Raw genomic sequence first — 21,027 nt, 5'->3', positions numbered from 1 at the left:
GAGTGTCTCTCTTTGAAGCTGTAATTTGTAGACTAGAAAACAAGCCTTTCAGAAGCAATAAACATTAATTTTGAAACACAAGGGCAATGTTTGTAGGCCTATAATACAGGATCTAGCTAACTTTGAGGTGACAGAGAAAGTCAGCAAGAGTGCATGGAGGTGAAAGAAGGTCTACAATCTAGCAGCCAGCTGACAATACTCCAAAGCTCCTAGGCCATTCAGCTGCAGTCAGCCAGAGATAATTTTTGTGTAATCTGACCCGTATGTCTACATAGACAGTTCTGGGCCTTACCAGTATGGCGGGGGAGCGTCACCGCCAACGCGCCCACCTTTTTTAGCCAGCCTGACACCCACATACCCGGCAAACGGCCCCCTCCTCACAGATTCACATGGCAGCTGAGAATCTGCGAGGTGGGTCTGGATCTGGGGACTGTTTTGAAGTAAAGCTGTACACTCTGCGTGACTGTAAAAACACCAACAATGGACAGGAAGCAGAATCTGAACCGAGCTGAGACATTCTCCTTCGTCAACCCCTGGATCAGATATTTTCTCTTCTTCTTCAGCTTCTTATTTTGGGTAAGTAGAGTAGTAGGTAGAGAGCACTATTACACTGTGTAGTATAGAGACGCCATATCACAGCTGTTATGTATTATACATACATTTCTAAGCATACAAATCACTAGCCATCAGGAGGTTGTAGCTTTCCAAAAATGCCACATCTGCTTAAAAAAGGAAGGAAGCCAAACTAGAAAGGCAAAAGAAAAAAAGCTTATAAATAATAAATGAAGGAATACAATTCACATAGTATCCAGAGTTGCAAACAGCAGGAGCACCTAGCCTCCCCGCTGCTACCTATTTTAAGTTTACTACAGTTATATATGGATGCTCAGATTGCTCATACATCACTGTAGCAAATGTTGTGGTGCATTCCTATCAAATCAGTGGAGCACTGACTCATACTGAACTACAAAATGCCTGGCAACTGTGTAAGCCTGCTTGTAGTCTGTATCTCAATGTTTCTATATATTTTCTGTCAAGTACTGTTTCTTGAAAGCCATAGTTGACCGAATCAAGTGCCAAGTGTTGTAACATGAAAATTTGAGTCCGAATCACCAAGTGCCAAGGGTGCTTGTACCACAGGGGTCACTTCTGCAGTTGCGGGGGGTATGTGGAAAGATTGTGCAGCAAAACAAATCTGAAAATAATAATAATAAAATCCACATATTGAATCAGCACCTGAACCCCAGATTGAGAGTGCGTAACGTAAAGTAGTTAACAAGCAAGTGAAGAACAGTTAGCCAAAATGTATGGATAATGGTTGAAAAGGATAGCTAAAAGTAACTCTTGAAATAGATTACATTAAATGGATAAATGGTTACACAACCCTGTACGCAGGATAAGCGGTTGGTGATGGCTGGATGGATACATGGTTAAAATCCCTCAGCAGTTGCTTACACACACACACACACACACACACACATTCACACACGCGTGCACCATTAAGTCATCCCCTGACTCCCTCACTTTCCTACATATAGTAACTACTTTGAGCACACGGATCACATCTGTAGCTGGTACCTACAACTCCATCATATCCCTGCTCATCCAATCCTACACAAACACAACGAGGGGGCAAAGAATGTAGCGCACGCTTACTGTGTTTAGAGCCAATCAGCAATAACTGCAGCCCCAGCAGCCACACAGCCCTGCCTGCGTTGACTTTGTTTATCAGACACGAGCTCAGAAGTGAACACTGCAGCCCTAATCCATCAGGCCTTTGTCCCCGTGTCCCCATGGCTCAGTTCAGCTGGCTTTCACCTCTGCGCACAATCTGCCGGGAGAAGCCTGATTCATCCCTTTGAAAAGCCTGAAAACAGAGCTGGAATACATTCACTGTGTGTGTGCTGTTGCCATACTGTCACCCATATTCACATAAGCACACACAGTGGCAAACTGACAAATGGAGCTGCAGGTGCACACACTCCAACACAACAGAGAAGATCCTTTAAAAAAAACCTGTGCTTTCAAAAATCTTTTATACACTGCAGTTGCAAAGGAAATGTGAATCCTCGATGTCTTGTGTTTTGTCAGCTAATGTCTGGTCAAAGCAGATGATTGATGCAAAAATGTGAGGGATATAAAACGTTCCATATCAAAGTAACAATTGACTTATCCAGAGCACATGGAAAAATTGGGCTGGACGTGAAGGCTGCCAAACAAAAATTACACCTTTTTCATAGCAAACTATGGATCCTCATGACCTCCAGAGATCCAACACTTTTAGACAGAAACAAAACAAATCCATGTTTATACAGGCATTCTTCTATACACACAAACACACACACATTACATTACACAATCTGAGGCTGGAAATGAAAGTCAAGCCATGCATATTGTTATTCAAGGTGAGAAAAGCAATGAAGGAAAGTTGAGAAATTAGAGTTGACAATGCAATCAACGGGAAGCTCTAATTCCGTTTTTCCACCTGTTTTATTGTGTAGCTTCTGTTAGGGTGTACTCGCATATTTAGCAGCTTTACAACAATTCCTCAAGCGACACCATTACTTACAGCGCACACACGGCTGTCTGTGCCTGAATACTGTCACTGTTTTCAGACCTCATTAAAGGAGGTATTCTTCCCTTCATCTGCTGCATGCACAGTGTGGGCTGCCGACATCTCTTTTGTGTTCAATATTTTACACAGTAGGAGCTTTTTTTGCTACTGTAATGTTTTCTTGTGTATTTTTTGTAAGGAAAAGCACAAAGCAGGTCTCAGACAGATCAACACCCTGAACTCCTCACACACACACACACACACACTCTTTCACCTTCTCTGATTTTTCTTCTGTCTCTGCTGTTGTAGCTCAAGGCACTGAAGAAAAAATTTATCCATAGTCTACCTACAATAATCAAAACCCTGCTAAGCGTGGGTTAACCATGGTTTTCTAACCAAGGTCAAGTTCTACTTGACAGGGAGACTCGTACACAAATACTCTCATGTAAAAACTGAATATAGAATTTTGGAATTCTGAAGGCGTTGTCTCTGAAAAACGAACTCTCCTAATTCAGAAGATTAAAGCCAAGATCCATATGTTTATTTTTTGCCCACTTACATCCATCTGTCTGTTTATCGTAAACACATAAACGGACTCGGTTGCTCTGCATACTCAGCACCATGGGGAAAGGCTCCTCGTCGCTAATCTGATCGCACCTGTTCTGGTTGACAGCAAAACAAAGTCTGTCCAAAACAGCACATTGGAAGCAACATTTTTTCACATATCGAAATAAAGCATGCACTCATCAAGAATTACACATCAACAAAGACAACAAAAATAATAATAGAGTTTGGTGAGATTGATACCACTCTGTCTGTACATTATATTTGAGGCTAAAGTCAGGAGACAGTTAGCATAGGTTAGCATAAAGACTTAGTGGGAAACAGCTAGCCTTGGAAACGTGTCGATTTAAACACTTCTGTTTCTGTATGGAGTAAACAAACAAGACAAAACATGTTAATTTAGAGCTTTAGAGGTGCTGGGAGGCCAATTTTTTTATTTTTGGACAGAGCCAGGCTATCTGTTTCCCCCCAACGTGGCCTGGATGTGGCCTCATATTTAATGAACGATACGAGAGTGGAATTAAGAGAGAATCTTTTCATTTAACTCTCTGCAAGAAAGGAAATAATCTTGTTTCATAACAATGTCAAATTACTTATTTAAACTTGCCAAACCCTCGCCCATGTCTGGTTTTCCAGCCAAAACTACGACGATGAGTTATTTATGCAAAATATGAAACACCATCAGATCTGAGCAACAATGAGAGAGAAAAGAAAATAAGTGGCCTGCTCAATGTGCTATTTAATTCATGTCTTTTTGTAGTTGAACCTTTACAATGTCACTTTTTTCCCAGGTTTTCTCCTTGTTGATTGTTGCCATTGGGGTGTATGCTAAAGTCCAGAAAGCTACAGGTACATCCCTAACACACTTTTTCCTCATTCAGTTACACACAAAAGTACTTTTTCACACTTCACAAACAGACACTGCCTTTGTCACTATAGAAAGTGAAAATTTTTTATAATCTGTTATGTCAATTTAGCTCCTGCTTTTTGTTCACGGTGAATCAGAGAACTGTGATAAACTGTTCCTTCTTACATTGCAGCCTCTCAAGCTGTGCTGGTGCGAGATGGCGGCCTATTTTAGTCGCACACCCGTTGAACTTCCCCCAACACGAGGGAATGGCTTGTAATGCTCAGAGGGTTGGAGAGGTTTAGCTTTACCCTTTTTTCACTTTGAGTCATTATTTTCTGAATTTAAATCGTAATATATGGTAGATGGACAAAAAAGGGTGTGACGGAGGGTTTGAAAGGAGGGTAGAAACATAGAAATAAAAACCGGCAGGAGTAGGAGGAGGACAGATATCTAAACAGGGGGTATTGTGTTCCTGTCTTTCTGCCAGACACGGTGCGAGACACGTTCCTGATCGATCCGGCTGTCATCCTAATTGTGGTGGGGGTGGTCATGTTCTTCATCACTTTCTGTGGTTGCATCGGAGCCCTCCGAGAGAACATTCGCCTCCTCAAAACAGTAATGGACATAATAGACACATTACTTATACAGGCGCTGTGTTACGCTTCCAATGCTTTAGTTCATTTAACATTTAATCCAAAGCTAAGACTTGCATCTCATGTATAACAACACATCTGACAGATATGATTATTAGTCTTAGTCAGACTATGTTTTCAACATATCTCTTTTCTTATTCTAGTTCTCCTTCAGCCTGATATTGGTCTTCCTCACCCAGCTGGCCATAGCAATTCTGGGCTTCTTCTACTCTGATCAGGTACTCGTCTCTATACTGACACTTCCGTGCACTAGCAGTCATTCTATAATATAGTCACTACAAGGTCATATTTTGTCTCCAGCGCTCTTCCAGTGTCCCCCACCATCAACCATGAATGCCCCTGAGATCCACTGATTTAGTGTATTCTTTCCTAGCTTTTGGACATTCTGTGCATTTGTAAACCAGTTTATACAACTTAATAAGGCACGGCATCAGAACACACAGGAGAGCCCAATGAGCCCACAGGGGGAATGTCTTGTAAATGTCTGTACCACACAGCAAAAAAAACACATATACACCAGTACTAAAGTGGAAATCAGTGTCTCTATCTTTAAGTCCAGAAAATTTCAGGTTTGTTTTGTAGACTGCCAGAAAAGATACAGCTTAGTTATCTCTGTAGGACGCACCGACTTAAACCGATTTGACTAAAAAATACTTAAACGATTATTCCAGTTTATTGCAACTTGGGGTCTTATATTCAGTTTTACACACACACACAGATTTGGACAGTTTTTTAAACAAACCCACAGGTCAGCAAGGCTTAAATACTACAATTACTTCCATCACAGTTTACACACACCTTATGGTTCAACTATGACCTACCGTACTTGCTGTACCTCTCAGTGCACATTGATTGTCTCTGATATTAGGGATTATTAGTGTTTTTGTGTGTGTTTATATGATTGTTTTTGTGAATAACTCTGGCAAGTATTCTAACCAGAATTATAAGTGTACTGTTGATGCACACTATTTTCCTAAAAACATATAAAAGACTTTGAGGAGTTACTTACAGTTGCAAAAAATGGAACACTGTCGAGTATTGTTTCCTGTTAGTATAAAATGGTACAGTGTTTTGATGTCTCGTATACTAACTGCATAAACAGTACACCATAGATATTTGTATGATAGTACATGTTGTACTAAAATAGTATGTAGTGTGGAATTGAGAGACATCAATCAAAAGGTGATATTGCATTCTCAGTGTTTCATCTGATTAAATTTTAGAAGCCTCAAGCGGTGCACTAATACAGTGTTGTCAGAAAAATAAACATAATTTTGTGTGGTGGATTATTTTATTCTATCCATTTAGAAAATAATTATTTTGTAACCCTTTGTAGGGTATCATCGACTAAAAGTGCCAGTGTCTGTGTGAGAACAGGTAACCCACTCAGTGAGTGCATGTTTGTATATGCCCTGTATATGACTGATTTGGAGGCCGGGGGGGAGGGATGGATCCCCCCCTTAGTATTCACTTGTCTCCTATAGTAACATCCCATTAGGGCTCCACTGGGAATAAAAACACAACAGCCAGAGGTGGCAACATTCCCTCACATCAGTGCCTGGTGCCCAATGATACCTCTCCTCTCCCTTGTGTTCTCTGTCAGCGCCCGGACTGCCTGCTGCTTAACAGAGCAGTTTAACAACCCTCCCAGCATCCTGACTCTCTAAATGATTCAAATGCTTGAGCACTTCAAAGTGGAACCGAATGTTCCATTTCAACAGATCCCTTGAAGGAGACTTTGCCGCTAATGACATGGGGAGGTGTGACGGTGGCCGAGGCCCACAAGCATACTGTACCACACGAAAAGACGAGAAATGCTGGAAAAATCCTTAAACAGTTTAGTAAATCTACTTCAGGATAAAGATTTTGGGCTATTTTGATACAGCTCACAGTATTTATCAACATAACCTGTTCTAACACAGACTGAAATGTGAACAATTCAGAAAGCCTTCAGCAAACTGCTCACTGAAGTTCATTTCCAGCTTAATGAAATTTTAAAGTTCAGCGGCTTATTAGCATACAGCGCTCCCATTAGCATACATTACATCTGAACTCAGTCTGTATAACCACGGCCCCCCTTGTTTTCAGAATTTTAAAGGATGGAGATTTGCATGAAATACATTTTTCAAACATTCTATTTATATGTGAGAATAGAAAATCTAAATATTAACAATGCAAGGCCTCATTAATACCCTGTAAAGGTAACGGACAATGAGAGCTAACAAAATAAAGTAGCACACAATTTTAATGTCTGAATCAACTTCATTTAGTTTTAAATCGTCATTACAGATTATTAAAACAAATCAATGTATTTCATTTCTATTTCGTCTTGAGTTTTGTTTTTTCAGCTCAAGTGGAGCTGATAAAAATCACATCATAAAACAAATGAGCAAGTTTAAGCAATTATCAAGCTCATAACGTAAAAACTGCATGTGTGCTCAACATTTTGTATTTGGAGTGTAATGATCTCAGAGGGAAGGATGGTTTTATTATTATCGTTATGCTGCACTCCTGTAGCCGTCACACTGCAGCAGGAGCTCCTGCCGCGCTGCTGTCTTGTTGCAATACACCCCACAGAATGCTTGTACAATACAGGATGTTAACCATTTATGTTTATTTCATATGGACAGATACAGTGGGGAGAACAAGTATTTGATACACTTCTGATTTTGCAGGTTTTCCTACTTACAAAACATGTAGAGGTCTGTAATTTTTATTACAGGTACACTTCAACTGTGAGACTGAATCTAAAACAAAAATCCAGAAAATCACTTTGTATGATTTTTAAATAATTAATTTGCATTTTATTGCATGACAAGTATTTGATACAGAAAAGCAGAACTTAATATTTGGTACAGAAACCTTTGTTTGCAGTTGCTAGGCCACTCCAGGACCTTGAGATGTTTCTTACGGAGCCACTCCTTAGTTGCCCTGGCTGTGTGTTTCGGGCCGTTGTCATGCTGGAAGACATCACCTTCTCCCATTCCTCCTCTGGATCATCCAGATGGTCATTGGCAAACTTCAGACGGGCCTGGACATACGCTGGCTTGAGCAGGGGGACCTTGGGTGCGCTGCAGGATTTTAATCCATGACGGTGTAGTGTGTTACTAATGGTTTTCTTTGAGACTGTGGTCCCAGCTCTCTTCAGGTCATTGACCAGGTCCTGCCGTGCAGTTCTGGGCTGATCCCTCACCTTCTTCATGATCACTGATGCCCCACGAGGTGAGATCTTGAATCTGGAGCCCCAGACCGAGGGAGATTGACCGTCATCTTGAACTTCTTCCATTTTCTAATAATTGCGCCAACAGTTGTTGCCTTCTCACCAAGCTGCTTGCCTATTGTCCTGTAGCCCATCCCAGCTTTGTGCAGGTCTACAATTTTATCCCTGATGTCCCTTACACAGCTCTCTGGTCTAGGCCATTGTGGAGAGGTTGGAGTCTGTTTGATTGAGTGTGTGGACAGGTGTCTTTTATACAGGTAACAAGTTCAAACAGGTGCAGTTAAAACAGGTAATGAGTGGAGAATAGGAGGGCTTCTTAAAGAAGAACTAACAGGTCTGTGAGAGCCGGAATTCTTACTGGTTGGTAGGTGATCAAATACTTATGTCATGCAATAAAATGCAAATTAATTATTTAAAAATCATACAATGTGATTTTCTGGATTTTTGTTTTAGATTCAGTCTCTCACAGTTGAAGTGTACCTATGATAAATAAATTACAGACCTCTACATGCTTTGTAAGTAGGAAAACCTGCAAAATCAGCAGTGTATCAAATACTTGTTCTCCCCACTGTATGTGAGCATAGAATATTCAATAGGGAGATGCACAATATCATAGCGTTTATAGCCTAAAAGCCCATTTGTAGCATGTCCCTACACAGCATTTTATTAAAAAAATAAATAAATAGATTTAAAGTGCTATGCAACAATATGAATGTAAATACTATATGTATGTTACATTAAAGGTAAAAATAGATGAAATTCAAAAAAAGCCTTACTGACCACCTGATCGACCAAAAAATTAGCCCAGATATGATCCCTTTTGAGTTGTTTGAGAATTTCCAGTGTCTGTGTGTTTCACAAAAATACACTTATTCCTCATAGATGTAGCGCAAGTAATTAACAGAGCCACAAAACCTGAGGTTCCACCATGTCACTGAGCCCTTAGGAGCCTGGTTATGGAGACAGTTGTAGATAAGTTCACCTCTGGCAATTTTAACTAAGTTATAAAACTTAACAGATTTAATTATTTAGAACTCGTCAAAGTCAAATTTAAGCTATTACTCTAATGTTTAAACTCCCCCATGTCCACTCTCTTAGACTCGGGATGCTTTGGGAAAGTTTGTGAAGAAAGCCATCGTACACTACAGGGATGACCTGGATCTGCAGAACCTGATGGATTACATCCAGAAAGAGGTGCACTGGCCAATTCCACTTAGCTTGCTTTTTTCTGTAGCTTTCCACATTACACAAGTATTCAAATTAATCTCATCTAGCAGTTTATTGAATATGTCAGAGCACTAAACCAGGAAATCACAACTAGAGACCACAGAGCTATGTGTTTCATGTTATTTTTGGCCTCATTGAGGATTTGCCACAAGAGAGCCTACATGTTCCATACAGTTCCTGTACTCTGTGGGTCTTCCTCGTGTGATATTCCTCTTCCATCTGCACACACTGGCACACTTGAGTGGCTGGGTTTTCCCATGGGAGAAGCCCAGATTGGCAGGATGTACAGTACAGGTTTCTAAATATACTGTGCCCTCCTCTCTCTCTCTGTCTCTCACCCAGTTCAAGTGTTGTGGGTGGAACAACTACACAGACTGGTCTTGGAACCTGTACTTTAATTGTACACATGAGAACCCCAGCTCCGAGCGCTGTGCTGTGCCTTACTCCTGCTGCACTCCTGTTCCTGGAGAGGTGCGTGCTTTTCTATATGGTCCCATAACATACACTGTGTGGACAAACCAATAGAAAGGCTTTATGGAAAACTATTAGCTGTACTGTAAAAAATAAACACTGCTTCAAAGAACACTCATATTAGGTTGAATGCAAGTTAGCATTTGTGATATAAAAAGAGATTTCTGAGTAATGTGAAGCAACTAACTGAGCTCCAAGGTGCACACCTACAAGTTTCAGCTTAGGTTCTCAACATAACCTAAGTCTTTCAGTAACATGAGCGAGATGTTAAGACGCTATGAAAAGAGAACTGCAAATGTAGGTATGCTGATGGAAATGAAAGTAATGGCTTCTGAACAGATATTCTTCCTGCAATTTTAAAAGGCAAAGAGCATTAGCCTGGTCCCAGACCTCTGGATTGCTGCCCACGCCTCAGATATGTTCAGAAATTCAAATACTGTAGGTCTGGTGTTGTGCCCATTGACAGCTGTTTCCTCCAGTTAGAGAGACAACTGACCAATCAGAGTTTATTACAAGGAATTAAGACTGGGGACACTATTTTGGCTATCCAGCTACATTCATGAAAAACGGTGAAGGAAAAATGGTGACAAGGGTGGATGAGATCAACACAGCTGTACAAGCTGTTGTCGACTTAGAGATAACATCTCTTAAATCAACATATTTCCTTGATTTACATGAAAAATGCTAAGTTTAACTGCAACTAAAGCTTCCATGTCAAATGAAAATGATACTGGCTAGCTAGGGACAGATCCCCTACTACTGATTAGTTGGGGCAAAACAAAATAACTGCTTCCTCCCAAGAGGGCTAACATGAACTCTATGTCAGGCTGCATAAGTGAAGTGAAATGAAATGTCAATCTCCTGAGGTTTAATGAGTGTTTCACCAGCAGTTGGCTGGCTTTTAATTAATTAGAAAAGATTAGAAAGATTAGAATCCAATATGATCTATACAACATACTAGACCGTTAGTGGTCTGTGGATGCTGGAATGAAGCATTATTTGCATTATTTTGACATTGGATACACAAACTGTGTCAAAACTGCAGAAGCCATTTATTTTTTTGCCCAGAGGAGACATCATGAAGCCTACATCTGCAGGTAGAAACTGCTGCTGGTATTACTTTCCTTTCCCTTGGGGGAAGTAAGTTGTCATGTGCAAAACTGGTGTGATAATGACCACCCACTTTCTCCCTTGTGAAGAATCTGCAGCTTGCATGAATGATGAGTGCACCTTGGGTGTCTTAATAAGTCATGAGTCAGCTCCATGAGGTGATTTGCATCTTCTTCTTTTTTAAGAGTTCAGAATATTATAATAAATCATGGGGAAAGTATTTAAAATCAATCCAAACTGCATCAACATAGTTACACAAGCTGAAGCCAACCAACTGGGATATAGGGGTCATATTCAACATGTAGAGCGTTAATATGCAGTCTAACATGCAGCCCACAGAAAAATTACCAACCTTAGTAGCAGCGGTAGCAGTGGGGATTTACCCGTTTCAAAATTTAAGCCCTTTTTCATGAAGGTTTTATGATATATTGTCTGCACAGAATCAACACAATGAAATGTGTGCAGATAAGGGTGCATGCCAGCACACAACCAGTATGTGTGTAAATACTGTACTCATGCATGCATGAATACACACATTTGTACCTGCCCACAAAACACATACAAAATGCTTGTGTAACCTCTGGGTAGACACACAGCAGTACAGCTTATTGGCCACCAATGACAATTCCTTCTAGTTTGTATGAGGACATAAGACTAAAGAGTGCATGTAGATCCATCACACCAATATTGATTAGACATCATGCTACACGGAAAACGGATCACAGCAACCTTTTTCTACATGGGTGAAAAATCAATTAATTAAACACTAGAAGAACCGATGCAGTGCTGCAACCTGCTGTTCATAGCCTGTAACTGCATGGCTGCTTTAGGAACTGAGTAGCATTCCTTGTCACATCAAATGTTCATGATTGTATCACTCTCTTGCTGCTTTCTTCCCTCTTTTATTTTATTCCAATATTCTACAGTCAACTGCAAAACTCTCCCATGGCTGTCACAATAGTTGCAATACAAAATTAACATAAGATGTGAATGAGCAGTATCTTCTGAATACTGTTTCCAGTGTTTCAGGTTCAATCGTTCAAGAGAAAAGGATTAAAAGGTAATCTTTTGTTAACTGTGACTCTGTATTTGCCTTTGTCCATCTGGTGCACAGGCAGTGATCAACACTATGTGCGGTTTTGGGATTCAAACCCAGAACTACCTGGAAGCAAACAAGCTGATCTACCCGGTAGGCTGTGCGGACAGAGCAGTTATGTGGATCGAGTCTCATCTGTTGCTGGTGGGGGCTCTTGCCCTGGGTCTGGCCTTGCCTCAGGTAACCCCACACACACACACACACACACACACACTCAATGCAGGCTGTGCACTAATTGCCAGCAGTCCTTTGCCATTGGTAACCTCAGACAAATCTGAGTTGAAACGACTTGGGTCTTGTTCTAAATAAGCTCACATACACAGGTCAATAGAGGCATCAACTGGAGGCTCACGACATTGAGCGTGTAGCAATCAACATATTGACGAGCCCTGTCCCTTCAAAAGGCAGACTTGCATGGTGCATTTAGACGGGGCTGTGAAATAGTCCCAGCAACACTTCATCAATCAGGACCCTGAACCTTTCCTGAAGTAACACACATACAAATCAATTGGAGCACGTCCAACAACTTCCCTGCACAAGTACAGAGTGTCACATAGAATAACGCTGTCCTGGTACAAAGAAAAAAAAAATAGAATAAAAATCATATTATAAAAGAAACCAACAGGGTGTAGGGTTAATGGGAGGCCATTGGGATAGAACTGATTTAAAATGGAGGGTTATACCTAGACAGCAATAACTAGGCGCAATGGGACAATGAAATTTTAACTGCACATTATTCATTTATTACACTGTTCTAGACCAAAAGTGCAGGTTAATGTGCAACTGCGGCAGAACTCTGCAAGTGATAATGTAAGATTATGTGCCTAAAAATGGAGGATACTAATGACTCCCTCCTACTCACTGAGCACCACTGCACAACACACCTCACATCCCACAGCATTAAGTACTGCTAATAACTCAAGTCAATATGTTAGATTGACCACGGAAATTGAATTAGCTCCTATCAAAAGCTGCCTGAATAATTAGTGCGCTTACTTATCAAATTGATTCGGGTACTGTCACATTGCATTCTCATACAGCTTTAGCGCTGGATCTTTAACCTGATCCTTCTCGCTCTCATATCTGGCTGATTGGTTCCCCAAAGATTATTCTAAGACGGAAGCGTGAGAATTACCCATGAGCCCTGTCAAAACAATTGCATTAGTATTTCAGTTGCTTTGATGTGTGGTAAATCTGATGATGAAGATCTCTTTTCTGTCTTGCACACATCCTAACTAAACGCTATTACTGGATTTGTCTGCATAACAAGCCGCATTTGAATCAAGCTGTTAATTATTGAAAAGCTCTGTTAAAAGCTGCGTTTGCCACCGGATGTGTGAGTTCTCGCTGTGAGAAACATGCTGTGATCAGCTCTACAAGAAGTGATGTGCATACATTGTTATAATCCTGTAAATATGACAATGTACAATTATTTCAAGTGACACAATTCACAAAACGAGCATTGCCCTACCCCCACCCCACCCGAGGGACCTTGAAACGCTCGGCACAGGCTGTACAGTTACAGAGAGTCTGTTCTGTAATCTAAAGTGGTTGCTTCTGTCCTCTAGATTGCAGGCATTGTGCTGTCCCAGATGCTGATCTCTCAGATCCAGGATGAGATTACCTCAGTGTTGTGAGAGTGCGCCGACACAGGGGAAGAGGAGGGAAGAAAAGAATTTACAGTACTCCTCTGACATGTCACTGCCACAGTTTCATTTCTTATTGTTAACGTGCCGTTGTCTACGGACATCAAAGTGGGGTGCAAAGTGCAAAATGTATATTTATTGGTTTTGAACATGGTTTTTGTAATAATCTTGACATGAAGATTTTATTTCTGAAAATAATTTATATTTAAATGTGATGTTTGCTAATAAAAGTTCCACTGCTCTATATTGATTAGAGGAGTCAGTTTTGTTAGCTAAAACAGTCGACTCATATCTCACATTATCATTCAAACTGCCAACCTGTGAATCATATTAGATCACAATATTGACAAAGGTGCAAATTTGTTCACTTTTAAAGCTTAACATGAATAGCAATGTAAAAGGGCACTGAGCTCTACATCGGAAAGAGTGCCGCATTAAAAAGTTTCAGATTTTTTAACAACAATGCCAAGATCCTGCCAGTAAAGGAGTCTTATATTGTCGTGTTGCTTTAATGTTTTTTGCATGGGAACTTCTCTGCGCACCCTGCAGTCAGTCTAGTCGTGAAGAGCCAAGGCTCTCTGCATCAGACGATCAGTCAAAGGGGAGTTCGGCCTCACGGCATCGCGCTCCGCCAGAAGACATCTGCAGGAATTCAGCACAGCACAAGACATTACAAAGAAATGAACACAGATTCAGAAAGACTTCAAGCTGAGAGGTTAACCTGATCAATAATGAAAATATAACATGGTGTACAGAAAGGGGATGTCATTTACATAATGGGAGTTACGTTCTATAGTTGTGTTCTATATGCATGCATGCATCTAAATGGAAAGACAGCAACTAAAGAACCCCGCCCCCCAACAGCAGCTACATGGTATCATGATGATATCCAGTGCTTCAAATAGTGCAAGATCTATTCTCAACAGATTTTCACAAACATTTTCACAACATTGATGGCAAAAACATTTAGCCATTCTGTTTGGCATGAAATCCCTGTGTGCATTACCTTCCCAGTTTGTGATGGTGCTTATTCTCTGATTTCATGGCTGCATGAATGAGAAGCTGATTGAAGAGATCCCTCTGTAAACAACAGTGGACAACCCCATTAGTGAGCACACACCTGCCCCAATGTTTTGGTCTTACACTGTATGTATGTACACTGTTGCACCTTGGGGGCCATTTTTTTTCTGAAGACAAAGACCATAAGATGCATAACGTCCATCTCCATCCATCAGAGATTCATTATTCATACATTGGTGCACTGTGCTCCACATTCTCACACCATGTAGTATGTCCACTGACTGAAAAGCTTTTGCTTTTATGCAGAGCGTTCTTCGCCTCTCGCCTATTTCACGACAACAGGGATTTCTGTTATGCTCATGAAAATAATTCAGCATGATCAATGGTATCCAAAGAAAGTAAAGCCTCAAGGCTGTACTCTTTTCAACTGTGCATAAAAGCAGTCTGGTTTGGACTTGATTTTGCTTCATTTGTCTTACTTGCTTTGAGTTTCCCACAGTTATTTATTTCTGTGGACCTTACCTGAGCATCACTGCCACCTATATCTACCACGCGGTAGCGTAAAGGGTACAGCAGCTCCACAGCTCGATTGTAGTTGCCCTGGTCGTACTCAATCATGGCCTGACACATTGGTATACCAACAGTCCCAGCCAGCTGATGTTGCTGATTGTCCCCTGGCTCTCTGTGAAGGAAAGGACTGATTTATAACTAAAGACAAGACATTTGTTGGTACAGCTAAAAGGTTTAGAAACTAGTGCAGGAATGTTTTTGGGGTATACATTTGTTTAGGAATGGCAAGCATATGGTGTTTATTCTGTTATTTATTATTTTTCATCTAGGCCTATATACTACTCACCTAACTGTTTCACCAATGAGGAAAAGAGACAAAGCAACATGTTGCACATTTATTAAATTCATACAAAAGACCATTATTAAATACTTTTTAAGAGTAGTTCTTTCTGAAAGATATACATGTGGTGTATTATTTTTTTTAAAACTTTACTTTTGGAGATTTCAAACAAACAGGAAACTGTTGAAATAAACTTTCGAATACTAATTTCATACAATAAGGGACTCTGGAGATTAATTAGGATTTACAGGTAACTTTGCAAAACAACTAGGCTTTATAAAAGAAACTCTTGAGTTCAATGAACATACAACATCTACAGAACAAGCACCAGGTTGGTTTATTTCTACCGACTGACAATGGTCTTACAGCATTATTCTACTGAACTGTGAAAGGCATAAACATCTGAGTAGGATTCACTTCACTGTAAGGCAAAGGATTCCATACGGTTGTGAGGCTTTCCTGGATAACCTCATGCTTATAGTCACTGCCTCTATATGTAAAATGTCATTATGGCAAAAATATGGACTGTGTAAAACTGCAATCCCTCCAAACCAACAGTAATAAAAGTGACACGTGAGTGATGGAATAAAATAAATGCAAAGCTCAAACATGTCCTCATCACTTGCCTGCTAGTTCAAAGTAGATCTGTGTTGTGGACAACATTTCTGTTTCTTAGGAATTGACTTTCTAGAGCTGCTTTCCCGTCCCAAAGGTGCATCACTCACAAACTCTTGTGACTTGCATTATATTATGCAACACTGAAAAAACATGACAATTTGAAGAACTGGTTTTAAACGGCAGCTTTTCTATGGGTTGTGTGGTGGACTAAATGGACAGCACAGGCTGTCAGTGGTCAGGGATGCTAGAACACATTATAACCACAAAACTCCACGGAAACAGCAGCAGCTGGTACATCTGCTGCAGAGGGAAGACCCCGGTCTCTGAGATGGAATGCAGCTCGAAATTCTCTTTCCTCTCTCTCTCTCTCTCTCTCTCTCTCGCCATCCTACGCTCAGCCTTGTTTCTGCCTCGGTTTTTACATAAGGCTTGTGTGGCTCTTATGTAAGGCTGATAGAGTGTTGAGGTTTGCAGTGAAGGGGAGAGATGTTTAGTGAACTTACTTAGCCAATTCCTGGAGGCCCTCCAGCAGACGCCGAGAAGTCACGCTCTCTTTAGCTCCCAGCGACACCATGAGGAAGTGGAGGTCATTAAACAAGGTCACGTGATCATCGGTGTGAGGCTGTGTTACCTGGAGCAACTCTCGCCAGCGGTCCTTCACGCACACACCTGACACATGCACCAACACAAATATAGTAAAAATGTGGGCAGAGGTTCTGCTAATTATATCCATTTCAAACACAGCACCTTGAGTTTAAGATTAATGAGGTATGATAACTGAGATTATCTCACCTCATTAGGAGTTTCACTTACACTATCTTTAATTATTTCAAATCAGACGTTGCAGTTGCCCTTCAGGCCTTTAGTAACACTTTAATAATTGCTGCAGCACTTTCATCAGGCCAATCAGTCTTCAACACGTGCCATTTTCAGAATTTAAATCAAACTCATCATTTTCATATTGTATTTGATAGACTGACTGGTAGATCAAAAATCCCTTCAGTTTCCTTAAATCACCATACTATCCAGTATCTTACCCTCCATTTCAAGTCTGCTGAGCATTGAACAGGCATCTACAGTATCCAACATGGATCCTGTGGCTTTACAACGTCTGAATACCTTAGGAAAAACAGGACACTGAAGGATGTAACATGGAACTGCCTCCACAGAATGACATTTTTCAGAGAAACTAAAGTTTTTAAAAAATTACGTTTATGTGTTGGTGGGTTCCCCCGATGCGAGGTTAAACATTCATGAATTCCAGCTAACTTGACGTAAGAATGTCCGTTGTGTTCAGATTTATGGAAGTGTGAGTAATATTATGCTCTTATGTTCTTGTAAAGGTACGAGATATCAAAGGGCTTTCCTTCAAAATAGTCGCTCCTATTTTTAGAGGGAATAAAAGCTTTGGCAGTTGACAGTAAAGGGGATTGGGGGGCTCTAACATCTTCACATGGATTTCACATTGCTTTTAGTCTGCATCCTCGGTGTTCTGGCACATGCATGGATCTTAAAAGAAGTGTGTATGTACTCAGACAGACATGCCATTAAAGTTTGGATGCAAACTCTCAACACAAACCAACCTGAGCGTCGTATATTTGCAGAGCGGCTTCGTATTGCCCCTGTGGAGGAGGAGGAGGTGAGAAAGATGAATTTGAATAATTTCAGACTTGAGAGATAAGTGAGGTTGATAGATTGTGTCGCACAGATGCAAACACAAATTAATCTTGAAATATAAATCAACTCCAGACTTCAAATTACCCAGGGGAAAGGATATCATAAATACAAGTTCCACAAACACTCCTACAGTTTTGACAGAGAAAACTCATTATAATCTTTACCTTCTCGATGAAGTACAGAGCCCAGTGCCAGTAGTTATGACTGGCCAGCACATCGGATACCTGGAATTAAACAATACATTTTGAAATATTTTCCCCAAGGGTATTTGAATTTGTAATTTAATTCAGTGAACTTTGACAAACCGCCCCAAACTGTACAAGGTTGATGAGATGGGATTCATCAGAAAAACACAGTGCTACGGTTGTACCTGCCAGTCTTTCTCTCTATCCTCCATGAACTTCAACCCTTTGTCCACCTCTGCTTTCATCTCACAAACATGGGCTACAGAGTGGACAGCCCAAGCATCATCTGGAGTCAGAGCGAGGCCCTGTACAAGAGAGTTTAACCGTATGAAGAAATACAGATGCAGAAAAAAAAATGCTGTCATTGTTACACTGGGCTAAAACGACAATTAAAAAGTAATGGCATGCTCAACTCTTTTGTTTCATCTATGAAGTTTATCAATCTTTTTTTTCAAATGACCCTCGTGTCACAACAACCTTGTATGCATTACGCAGTCATCACAGAAGAGTCTTACACAAGAGAGCTGCTTATTATTGGCGTTCGACAGCAAATTACTTACTGCCAAATTGAACAGACACAATCAGCGCAGGGACAGACAGCCTGGACCACCCTGCTACGATAATGGCAACAGTGCGTACGGCAAACTATAATGGAAAGAAAATCTCACCTCCATGGCTACTTTCTCAGCCTGGTCATAGAAGCGAGTCTCCAGGAGACCAAAGGAATACAGTCCTTTCAGATAGCTGAAGGCACAAACACACGCACACACAAAAAAATCTCTCATTACGAAGTACAATTTCAATTCCATTTATCTAGGAGGATGAAAAGCAGACACGGGTTTTGTGAAGAATATGCCGCAAGCAATAACAATGATAGCTAAGGGCCATAAAATGAGAGTCATTTGAAGTGACCCCAATTTGCTTTTTTTTTCTTTAAGTCAACATGATCATTACATTGGTGTCAGCTTTTTGGGTGCCATCACCCACTTTTGACCATGCTGTTAACTGCCTTCACACTAAGTGGGAATATCGGCTTTCATTTTCACTGTGGTAATGCTGTGACAGTATACTGAGGGGTTTTCTCCGTAATACAAACATAGCTTGGAGAGATCATTGTTGTGAGACATGAGTGTCACCATTAAATTTTAAAATATGAAATGGATTTGGATGTTTGGTCTGACACATCTATATGCATATATCTATCTATCTATCTATCCACACACACACACACACACACACACTATGTGTTGTGACTATGTGTTGTTCAAGAAAGTATGCGGAAAGTTGTCATACATAAAGGACAAGCAAAATGGCAGGATGAAGGATGAGTCTACTCTGTGTGTGAGAAATTACACTCTGCAGGTTCCATCACCTCAATAGACTTTCTTGAAACCCTCTCTACTCAGTAAGAACCACTTCCCTCATATCCACCAGCTAACCAGCATACTTGTTTTTCTTTCATGGCTGTTTTTGCTCACCTGCAACTCAAAAAACATTTTTAAGCTACATTATATATATATATATATATATATATCTCATTCATATATCAATACATGCATATGCGTATGCATTTTCCTGTGTCATAAAATTTACATATTTAATGGAGCTACTCCAGAAAAAACAAATTGTTTTAAACCTGCAATCACTAATATTTTTTTGTCCATAGTACAATCACCATTCTAATTTCAAAATGTTCAGTATTACACATTAACTATGAACAGTACAAATATGGCGGCGCAACGTGGTGGACTTGCGTAAGGGGACCCACTCCCTCTGTAGATAAAAAGGGCGTATTCTAACCAATAACGGTTAGCTTCTCATGAAATGTATGCTGTCTTCTATACCTAGACAAAGGCATATGTGGTTTCCAGTGGGGCAGCACCCTGGCCACAGAGTCCCTCATCTGGGTTTGGGCTCCCATGTAGAAGTAAGCATCATGGGCAAACTTGAGAGCCAGCATATCAGTGGGGTGATCGACCAGAATGTCTTCCCATGCATCGCAGGCCTTGGGAAAATTCCTACAAGACACATGAGTCACTGTTAAAGACAGGCACAGTTCTGTGAAGCAATGAAGAACAACATGATGAGTGTACCATAAGAGTGACAGAGACGTCAATATGCTTTGTGCTGAATGGAGGGAACCAGAGAAACAAAATGACTTCTCAACATTAAAGTATATCCTATTATACTATGGAGAAAAAGGACACCGCAGATCAAACAAACATTTTACTTGCTAGACCCTGACTGAAATTTACAAAGAGTCTTTGGCACCCAATGTAACACATGAATAGTGAGGATTTAAAGCATGTGGCTGCATTACATGGGGGGGGAGACAAAGATGAACCTAGGAAGAATGAATATTGTCAATAACACACATTCTTGTAGGTTTGACGTCATTCATTCACAGGCAGCCTGTTTCTTCTGCTGTGGTGATAAAAAAAAACTGATCTCTTCCCTATTGGGACCTAATGCTGTAGCTCACACTTCAAAACTGTTACACTAAATCAGTGGAAATGTCTATCTTGTTCAGATATATATACACATATACACATATATATATATACACACACACACACACACATATATATACACACATACACACATATATATATACACATACATACATATATATATATATATATATATACACATACATACATATATATATATATATATACACACACACATATATATACACACACACACACACACATATATATATACACATATACACACACACACACACACACACACACACACACATATACACACACACACACACACACACATATATACACACACACACACACACATATATACACACACACACATATACATACACACACACATATATACACACACACATATACATACACACACACACACACACACACACACACACATATATACATACACACACACACACACACAGCCATCAGAGGATGGGTACGTGGTGGCCATAAAGAGATGGACATGGTCAGAAACAATGCTCAGGTAGGCCGTGGCATTTAAACGATGCCCAATTGGCACTAAGGGGCCTAAAGTGTGCCAAGAAAACATCCCCCACACCATTACACCACCACCACCAGCCTGCACAGTGGTAACAAGGCATGATGGATCCATGTTCTCATTCTGTTTACGCCAAATTCTGACTCTACCATCTGAATGTCTCAACAGAAATCGAGACTCATCAGACCAGGCAACATTTTTCCAGTCTTCAACTGTCCAATTTTGGTGAGCTCTTGCAAATTGTAGCCTCTTTTTCCTATTTGTAGTGGAGATGAGT

General features: G+C 40.4%; 2 protein-coding genes across 2 annotated transcripts in view; one reads left to right on the top strand and one right to left on the bottom strand.

Moving 5' to 3' along the window:
• Window positions 1-480: 480 nt before the first annotated feature.
• tspan33b (tetraspanin 33b) lies at window positions 481-13,494 on the top strand. Its single transcript, XM_046038295.1, has 8 exons — window positions 481-576; window positions 3,910-3,967; window positions 4,456-4,583; window positions 4,765-4,839; window positions 8,940-9,035; window positions 9,411-9,539; window positions 11,764-11,925; window positions 13,314-13,494. Exons 1-8 carry the CDS (start codon window positions 481-483, stop codon window positions 13,380-13,382), a joined length of 813 nt encoding a protein of 270 aa, XP_045894251.1. The 3' UTR covers window positions 13,383-13,494.
• Window positions 13,495-13,507: 13 nt separating this feature from the next.
• Window positions 13,508-21,027, bottom strand: part of ttc38 (tetratricopeptide repeat domain 38) — an 11,270-nt gene continuing 3,750 nt past the window's right edge. Inside the window, exons 5-14 of the mRNA XM_046038294.1 lie at window positions 19,586-19,759; window positions 18,410-18,485; window positions 17,927-18,046; window positions 17,721-17,780; window positions 17,463-17,501; window positions 16,917-16,998; window positions 16,383-16,548; window positions 14,934-15,093; window positions 14,398-14,471; window positions 13,508-14,033 (exon numbers count right to left, since the gene is read on the bottom strand). Of these exons, the coding sequence (XP_045894250.1) occupies window positions 13,946-14,033; window positions 14,398-14,471; window positions 14,934-15,093; window positions 16,383-16,548; window positions 16,917-16,998; window positions 17,463-17,501; window positions 17,721-17,780; window positions 17,927-18,046; window positions 18,410-18,485; window positions 19,586-19,759 (1,039 nt within the window). The 3' untranslated portion in view covers window positions 13,508-13,945. The remainder of the gene's footprint in view (window positions 14,034-14,397; window positions 14,472-14,933; window positions 15,094-16,382; window positions 16,549-16,916; window positions 16,999-17,462; window positions 17,502-17,720; window positions 17,781-17,926; window positions 18,047-18,409; window positions 18,486-19,585; window positions 19,760-21,027) is intronic.

Source organism: Micropterus dolomieu, linkage group LG22, assembly GCF_021292245.1.
Source record: "Micropterus dolomieu isolate WLL.071019.BEF.003 ecotype Adirondacks linkage group LG22, ASM2129224v1, whole genome shotgun sequence".
In the NCBI taxonomy this organism is placed as follows: Eukaryota; Metazoa; Chordata; class Actinopteri; order Centrarchiformes; family Centrarchidae; genus Micropterus; species Micropterus dolomieu.
Note: the sequence above shows the minus strand (reverse complement) of the source record. Positions and strands in the feature narration are given on the sequence as shown.